Raw genomic sequence first — 9,815 nt, forward strand, 5'->3', positions numbered from 1 at the left:
ATCTATACTCCCACCAGCAGTGGGGTAAGGTTCCTTTCCCCCCAAAGCCTATTCAGCATTTGTTATTGTTTGATTTCTTGATGATGGCCATTCTTTCTGGGGTGAGACAAAATCTCAGTGTTGTTTTAATTTGCATTTCTCGAATGTGGTTGAACATTTTTTCATGTATTTATTTGCCATTAGTATCTCTTCATTTGAGAAGTGTATATTCATCTCAGATGCCCATTTTTGGATTGGGTCTTTGAATTTGAAAGGCCTGAGTTTTTAAAATTCTTTATGTGTCCTAGATAGAAGTCCTTTGTCTGAGGGAGAGTTGGTTAAAATTTTTTTCCCAGTTCATGGGTTTTCTTTTTACTCTACTGGTGATTTCTTTAGATGTGCAGAAACTTTTCAATAAGATGAGGTACCAGTTGTTGATTCTTTGAAGTATTTCCAGTGCTGTTTAGTTTTTGTCCATGAACTCTCTGCCTATCCCAATGTCTTCAAGATTTTTACCTACTTTCTCTCCCAATATATTTAGTGTTTCTGTTTTAATATTTAGATCTTTGATCTATTTTGACCTTAATTTAGTACATGGTAAAAGACATGGGTCTAGTTTTAGTCTTTAGCATATGGAAAGCCAGTTTTTCCAGTACCATTTATTAAAGAGGCTATCTTTCTTCCATTGAACATGTTTGGCCCCTTTGTCAAAGATAAGGTGACTGTGTGTTTGTTGTTGTACCTGTATCTTCTAATCTGTTCCATTGATCTTCAGATCTGGTTTTGTGCCAGTACCATGCTGACTTTATCACAGTAGCTTTGTAATATAATTTTAAGTCAGGAATTGTGCTGCCTCCTGCTTTTCCTTTGTTTCCCAAGATTGATTTTGCTATTCTAGGCCTCTTCTGGTTCCAGATCCAATTGATTCTTATATGGAATAAATTTAACAAAATTGTATTGTTAAATTTCCTGTTGCATTATTTTATAAAAAATAACCAAAATGCAATTTTGGTCACCCTGTGTTAAAATAATCAGACTATTATGTGGTTAATAATCTAAGTTTTGGCAGTGTCTATTCTTACTGAAACCTTTACATTTCTAATTGTACTGATTTGTGTCTTTGCTTTTATTGGTAATATTGTCTGAAGTTTTTTCCAATTTGCTTATCCTCACAAAAAACAAGTCTTTAATTCATTAATTACTTTAGTCTCAATTTCTTTAATTTTTCCTCTGCTGTTTAGAATTTTCTTCTTTATAATAGCTTTGGATCTGGATAGTTCTTAATTTTATAGGATTTTCACATGAATCATTAGGTTATTTAGTTGGGCTCACCCTGCTCCTCTGATGAGGGCATTCACAGCTCCAAAATTCACTCTTAGGATAGGTTTTATTGTGTCCCATAACTTCTGGTATGTTGTGATGTCATTATTATTTACTTCTACAAAATGTCTAATTCGGGGCTGGGGATTTAGCTCAGCGGCAAAAGCGCCTGCCTGGCAAGCGCAAGGTCATGAGTTCAGTTCCCGGTACTGGAGAAAAACAAAAAAAAAAAAAAAAAAGTCTAATTCTTTATTTCTTTTGTGATACATTGATTATTCAAAAGAACATTTTAAAATCTGCACACATTTGCATAATATCTGGGCTTTCCTTTGCTACTTATTTCATTACCATATTATCTGATAATATGTGATTCATTTGAGTTTATTTAAGCATACTTCATTGGCTAGTACGTAGTGTATTTTGGAGAAAATTTCTTGCGCTGCTGAGAAGAATGTATACTCTGTTCCTGTTAAGTGGAACACTTTGTAGCTATTCACTAAGTCCATTGTTCAAAGTTTCAGCTCATCTCTGATATTTTGTTGATTTTTGTATAGCTAGTCTGCCTTTTTTATAGTGGGTTATTGAGGCTATCCAGTATAATTGTGTTTATGTTATCTGATCTTATGTGTCCAGTAGCATTTGTTTTATGTGTTTGAGCACACTGCTGCATAGTACTTATATGTATATATTTGTTATCTCTTCCTGCTGGTGTTCCCTTAACCAATATGTAGTGACCTTTTTTGCTTTTTCTGATCAGTTTTGTTTGAAAGCCATCATGTCTTAAAATGGGATAGTTACTCATCTGTTCCCTTGAGTTCCCTTTGCACGGTTATTGTTTACCATCCTGTTATTTTTAATGTGTGGATTTTTTATTAAATGTATTCCTTATCAAATATATATGAAAAAGGGAGTGAACAGGCTTAGGGGAAAAAACTAAAACTGAAAATCTATGAGAAAAATAGATTTAGGGCTGATAAATATTTTCTGTTGCTATAAACAAAGTACTCAGTCTGCTTACTATGCAAAAATAGTGTTTATACTGGCTTAAGATTCTGGAGGATGAGAAGAGAAGGTACCCAAACTGCTCATCTCTCGGTGAGGGCCACATGCCACTACAGCACATCTGTACAGAAAAGCGAGGTCACTATGTTAGTATATCTCTGTGGATAATGCTCTATTTTTCATCATAATGTAAATGATATAGTAAGGAGTGTATCATTTGATAACATCATATAATGCCATACATTTATCTTGCCATATGTATATATGAAATTCAGACACTGAGGAGACAACCTAATCTAAAAGTAGAATTTAAAATCTAAGACTCTTAAAATGACAGTCATTGAGACTGAGGTGTAAGTCAATTAATACAAACCAAGGATGTTCAGGCTCCTCTGTTCCCAACAGAACCTGTCAGAAACAATTCTAAATGAGCAAACTAAATGAAACACTTCAAAGCCCATGTTGTCTTTCAAAAAGTGCCCAAAGTGTCCTAAATTCTGGAGACAAATTCACTTCAAAAAAGCACAAGTATGAAAATTTTCTGCTAAACAGTAACCGTCAGGTCGATGAGAAATCTACTTTGGGCTCACTTTGTGTCACACAGGGCAGGCTTTGAACCACCTGGTCTTTGTTTTTTTCCTTTGTTCTTGTCCTGCACTGTTTTTTCAAACAAGGTTTTGCTATGTAACCCAGGCTGCCCTTGAACTCACTGCAATTCTTCTGCTTCAGCCTCCCGAATATTGGGATTACAAGCATGTACCACCACACAAACATGCACCTCCACACCTAGCTTGTGCTGGATTTGCATCATTAAATTTCACCTTATTTTATTCAATGACAGCTGGCCTTCTTACATGAGTAAGTGGGCTTTCTCATTAAAGCATGCATGATTTTCTGATATAAATTACAGACTATTCTGCTATATCTCCACCAGTCCAACTTGGTTAATGACGGATTGGAGTAAGAGATGTGATGTAACTGAGGTATAATGGGTATATAATAAAGTCAAAGTATAATATGATGTCTTTATTAAAGTAACTCAGGAAAAAGTCCTAAAATAAAAAATGCATTGGAGCTGGGTGTGGTGTCACGTGCCTGTTATCTCAACAGTCAGAAGGCTGAGGCAGGAGGATCACCTTGAATTTATGGTTACACATTTTAGTCATTACAACAATGACCAATTATTTTAGTAAAATAAGTATTAAAAATCACTTGTAGTACTTCTAATCCTGTTTATGTTGTGCATAACTTTTAAAATGTATATAATATTTTTAAAATTTAATAACGTCTCAGAATTCCTGAAATATTAAAGACCATTTAATGATCTCTAAGCCATTTTAATAAATATAGTTAAATATATGTCACCTCTCTTATTCTACATTTACAGACTCAATTTTTAAACTATCATTGCATTTCAATTTATCATAAAAATTGGTGCATTACTTTGGTTATAGCATTATAAGTTTTCATACAGGTACTAAAATATCCCAGGAAAACTGGCATTCACTTATTTCTGTATTCTTTTTCACGAACATTTTAGTTCATTGTTTTTATTGTCCACCAATAATATTTTGTCAACAGTAAAATATTCCTTATTTTGCCAGGAGACGTCTGATTTTCTAGGGAAAGTCCTAGTTTCTTCTCTTAAAACAACAATCTTCATTCTCCACCTCACCCCACCCCACCCCACCCCTCCTGACCCCACCCCACCCATTGAAACTGAGCTAGAGAGCACACCACTGCTCTCACCATTTGTTAGCTCTGAAGCACAAAGCTCAGAGCACTGTCCCTGACATCGCTCATCTGCAGAAATGAGTAACCAAAGGTTACTGAATCTGGCCAAGAACCAAAGGAAGCAACAAAGGAAACATGTGGGGGCTAAAAGTCCCATTTGCCTCCCTGAGCAGGAAATAACCCATGAGGAATTAAACCTTAGAAATGCCTCTCAGGAGTCTCCAGACAATATGTGTGACCACTGCAAAGGTAAAACTTTTCTTTCCTTGTCAGTGTCATTGTTTAAGGATATGCCAGTAGAATTTCAAGGGTGTGGATAAAAAAGTAAGGAACACACCTACCGATTTCATTTGTGAAGACAGGAACTCTAAATTGAGCTATGTTATTCTAACATGAGGCACGAAGAGTAATTTTATTTACACATTGTCCAAAGTTCTAGTCTTTGAGAAAAAATTCAGGGAGCACTGTGTTTACTGAAAATGTAGTGGGATATTCTAAAGGCAGATTGTGATGATAACTGTGGATGTGAGGTCCAAGTTTCTATTCCCCGCTGCATCTGAGTTTGCGTGTATGTGACCTGAAGGGTCGGCTTAATCCTCTTTTCTCACTGCTGCCATTTCTCTTCTTATAGGTTTTCTGTCATCTCCAGAGAAGCTCATTGCTGGGATCCTGGGACTCATCTGCTTAAAAGTCACTATGTTGGTCACAATGACAATCACTACTTCCTGTAAGAATATTTTTGGAAAATAATAAGGGAATGTTTTACCTTAATAATTGAAATTACCTGAAAACATTTCATAATATCAAGGAATAGAATGCTCATTTTATTGGACTCAACATGGATGGTTATTCTGAATTTGTCAAAACTGTAAATGACAAGAAAATTTGAGATTTGTTTAAAATTATATTATGTAATTATGTTGTATAATTATTGAATTACTTTTCGAGAAATCTTTCATTATTACATTCATTTTCTTGGTTAAATAGTTTTTTCCATGTTATTCTAATTCTGCACAGCATACAAGTTTCAAACTAAGAAATAGTCGTATTTAGATGTTAATTTTCACAAGAATTACTTTATTTTTCTAGCTACTGTAATATACCCAGTGGATAATTCTTTCCTGATAAGAATACAGAAAGGTACATAATGATTCAGTGTTGTGATGGTTGTTCAGAGTATATTTTGTCTCTAGTTAAATCCATGCAGAAAATGATAGCAGAATTCTTACAGGAAAAGAAACTAGAAAAAAATGGGCACTAACTATTCACAAATAAGGATCACAGGAGAATATTACTTTTTGTCCTATATTATGAAAAAATACCATTTAAAATTGGTATACAATCTTTCTCGATTAGTTCAAATTTCTTATTGATATCATATGAAAAGAGGTAAATAGATTTACTGTTTTAGAAAGGAGGCATTGTTCAGTGATTTTGAAAACACATAGGGTGCAGTGTGTTTGTTTGTTTGCTTTATATGGAAACATAAATGGCTGATGGGGTGACGAGCTCTTCCCTGTTCTTGTGTGTGAGTGTCTGCTTTGCTTTATAACTACCAGCCTGTGGGGGTACATAGATATGGTATATGCTTATATGAAGGAAAACTTGTAAACTTATTTTCAATTTTAAAAATTCACAATGTTTCTTGATAGAAATCCACAATCTTTCCTCAGCATATCATTGTGGCCGTTGTCCAAATGAGTGGCTAATATTTTCCAACAATTGTTATTACTTTGGTGTGGAAAAGAAAACTTGGAAGGAGAGTGTGGTGTCCTGCATGTCTAAGAAGTCTAGCCTGCTTTATATAGATGATGTGAAAGAAATGGTAAGATTTTAACAGCTAATTAAAGCTTTATTTTGGCCAATATGATATATGTACAACTCATCCACATTCATATATATATATATATATATATATATATATAATTTAAAAGTCTATATAATATTTTGTGGTTTGACTATAAAATATTTTATTTTTATTTGTTTGCTGCTAATGCACATTTAATTATTTCCAGATTTTGCCTTACTTTGAAAGCCATGCTTATACAAAAGTTTTTTTCTGATGTAACTTTTGGTATGTAATTTTGCCACACATAAAGAAATCTAAACATCTCCTGATCATACGGACGGATCACAAAGTAAGTAAGCAGATGTCATTAATGTCAGATGAGAAATAGAACTCTGCAGCCTCAGCTGCCCTGGCCCTGTGTATAATCTCTTCTGTTCTTTTTCCTCCTCAACCACCATCCTGCCTTTTGCTATTGTAGATTAGTTTTGCCTGGTTCTGAGATTTCTCTGAATGGAACCAGGCTGTATGTACTTTTACATCTTTTCCTTTCTCCCTTACATGGTTTGCAGGTGATCCACCAGCACTTTAGTTTGCTAATTTCTAGAATGTAGCAGTTTCAGATCCACTGCACCTGGTGACTCTGGACGGGAAGAGCAAATTTCATAGTCTCAGAACAGAGGCTTCCTAGATGGGGCATTTGTAGTCCCAGAAGCCCCTTTGCGGAACCTCACTCTCCATCGTTGTCCAGGTGTCCCTTGAGGAGGAGAAGCACTTCCACTGCAGCTTACAGTTGGCTGGTCTCTGGAGAGATCATGCTTCCCAGGGGACTCAGCCTTGTGTGGTGCTGCTGGAGGGCTCCGTTAATGCAGAGGAGGACTGAGCTTGGACAGACACTGATTATTGCCAGGCTGGGTGCCTGGAGCCTTGAGCCTGCAGGCCAAGTCCCTTTCCTCTCTTGATGATAGATGTAAGAAGCCGTGCTACTCTGGTTCTCTAATCCTGGGGACCAAACCTGTTCACCTTCTTTCTACCTTTCAGAATTCTCCTTTACTTGTATCTTATATTAACTCATGAGTTTATGTCAGAAAGAAACAGAGGAAAACAAGTTGACGCAGTTTTGCCTAAACCAAGAGTATTCCACCAGTGCAGGCACAAAGGGGCAGCTTATGTAGCTAACAATGGTGTGGTGCCCAGAAAAACGCGTTCTTGGCTTCCATGTTATTTATTTTGTCAGTAGTAAGCTAGTAATTTCCTTCTAAGATCCAAACTCTGAGAAATCTAGTAGAAAAATACATTTTTTCAGTCACAACATCTGCAGAACTTAATGTATCTAAAACTTATTTAAATTTTGTAGTATCTAAAAACTTATTTAAATTTTGCTAGATTTGTTTTGTTAACATGGGTAATTATATTACATAAATCACAACATCCCTTTTAACATAAGATAAAAGCAAATATTAAGAGTGAACATCTAAGAGTTAGTTTCAATTAATATTAAAAACACTTGTAGAAATTTTTAACAATGCCAAACTTGTTTTTAACTTTGATATGATTTGTCTTATCGATTTTTTATTTTGAGAATTAAGAATTCTGCAAAATAATACATTGCTTTTTGAAATAGTGAAAGCTTTCATACTGATTATGTAAATTAATTCATTTGTTTCTGACAGAAATTTATAAATTCTCTCTCACGTCCATCTTGGATCGGCGTCTCCCGTTCCAGCAGAGATCATCCTTGGCTGTTGGTAAATGGTTCAATGTCCAATCTGCAGTAAGTACTTTTTAACAGTTGATACATGTAGAAGATGAAATAAAAAATATTCAGAAGAATGTTATTATTAATTTATTTGAACATTCAGATATAGGTTGCAAGTTTGTGAAATATTAATATAAATGTTAATGAATGGTTTGTTTTCTAAATTCCAGCTCTTAGTAACATCATTATATGAAAAGTCATTATCTATTTAATATATCATAAAAGTAGATCACTTTTTTTAACAGGAAAATGCTTTTTTAACAGGAAAATGTTTCATAGGTCATTCCCCAAACATAAAACTTAATGGTACATTTTTCACCATTACAGGATAAAGAACTCGTCTGGTGAATCCAACTGTGTGTGGTTATCTTTATCTCATTTTATTGCTGGAAACTGTGGATCATTATACATGTATACTTGTAAACGTAAATTTTTGAATTAATATACCTGAATTTGGAAACTGTGAGGTAATTTTCTATTTCATAAAATGTAATAATATTATTCTTATACAGGTCTTCAATTGATGAGTTCTACTAACAGACTTATTTTTAAAAAAAACACTATTGAAATATATTAGTTAGACTACTAATAGGAGGATACTGCTTTTGTGGCTACTTCCTTTTGCTTAAGATTATATTTAGGGCATTCAATTTTTCTAAAAGATTGTACATGCTACCTGAGTCCATTTCTGTGAGATATCAAGAAGAGGCAAATGCACAGACAATGTGGATTGGGGGTTTTGAGAGACTAATGAGTAGGAGAGTGATAAACTCAGACATGACTACTAGTCAGGACAGCGTTTCCTTTCTCAATAGTGTAAACGTTAGAAAACTTGATTGTTGTAACTCTGTGAATGTACTAACAACCACTGGTATATGGCCGTGTTAAAGGATGAATTATATGCTGTGTACATTAATTTCAATAAAACTGTTTTAAAATGGGATTATGTTTGAGGCTACATTTAATCTTCATGTAATTTTTAAAGTGTAGTCATCATTATAACCATCAACATTAAAGACACTTGTGGAAAATTTTAGCAAAGCAAAAGTTGTTTTGTCTTTAATATGGTTTATCTTAACAATTTTTTTATCTTGAAGATTAAGAATCTTGCAAAATAATACATTATTTTATAAATAATGAAAGCTTTTATAATGATTATGTAAATAACATATTTGTTTTGGATACAAATTTCTAAATTCTCTCTCACGTCCATCTTGGATCGGCGTCTCCTGTTCCAGCAGAGATCATCCATGGCTGTTGGTCCGTGGTTCAGTGTTCACTCTGCAGTAGGTTTTCTTTTTTAACAATTGATACATGAAGAAGAAGACATATGAAAACGCAGTATTCAGAAGAATGTTAGTGTTAATTTATTTGAATTACACACCTGAAAAAAGATCTTGCAAGTTTGTATTAATATAAATATTAATTAATAGGCTGTTCTTAAAATGCCATAATTATTTAATAATATTCTGTGTTGCAATAAAATACTTCTGTTTCAGAGATAATTCCCCCAAAATGTAACTTGATAATGCATTTTTCACCACTGCAGGATAAAGGAATCATAGTCTGGTGAGCACAGCTGTGTTAGACCCTTCTTAACTGGCCTTATTGCAGGCAATTGTGGATCATCATGCACATTTAATTGTAAACATAAATTTTAGAATTGATATACCTGAATTTGGAGAGTTTTTCAATAATTTTCTATTTCATGAAATGGAAATAATATTATAATGATATAGGCCTTAAATTAAATCATATGGTTTCTTGTAATAACAGAATTATTCTAAAGAACTATTACAGTATGTGTATCATACATATTAGAAGTAAAGATATTGCTTTTATGTCTCGTTTCTTTTGTTCAACATTATGTTTGAAGTATTCAACTCTTTTAAAAGATTACAGAGGCTGCATGAGTCCATTTCTGTGAAACATCAAGAGGAGGCAAACTCAGAGGCAGTGTGGATTGGGAGTTGGGAGAGGCAAAACAGGCTAAGAGAAAGATGGAATTCAACATGATTATTACTCAGTATAGTGTTTCTCTGGGGGGGGGATGGAAGCTTTTAAGATTTTTATAGTTAAAACTATATGAATGTACTAGAACCACTCATTCATACCCATGTAAATGGATACGTTATATGCTGTCATATTACATTCCATTAAAAGTGTTAAGAATTCTTCTGGGATTAGGTTTTATACTATAATAATCTTTAAGGCAAAATTTAAAGTTTAGTCATC

The 9,815-nt window shown here is 34.0% G+C and overlaps 1 protein-coding gene across 1 annotated transcript; it reads left to right on the forward strand.

The window, feature by feature from the left end:
• The first annotated feature begins 4,112 nt into the window (after positions 1-4,112).
• Positions 4,113-9,361, forward strand: LOC102021546 (NKG2-A/NKG2-B type II integral membrane protein-like). The gene is made up of 5 exons (XM_005379621.2): positions 4,113-4,284; positions 4,667-4,733; positions 5,635-5,860; positions 7,495-7,595; positions 7,908-9,361. The coding sequence occupies exons 1-5, from the start codon at positions 4,113-4,115 to the stop codon at positions 8,020-8,022; spliced, it is 681 nt and encodes a 226-aa protein (XP_005379678.1). The 3' UTR covers positions 8,023-9,361.
• The last annotated feature ends 454 nt before the right edge of the window (positions 9,362-9,815 follow it).

The sequence above is a fragment of the Chinchilla lanigera genome, unplaced genomic scaffold (genome assembly GCF_000276665.1).
Source record: "Chinchilla lanigera isolate Chin_1 unplaced genomic scaffold, ChiLan1.0 scaffold00012, whole genome shotgun sequence".
Taxonomy (NCBI): domain Eukaryota; kingdom Metazoa; phylum Chordata; class Mammalia; order Rodentia; family Chinchillidae; genus Chinchilla; species Chinchilla lanigera.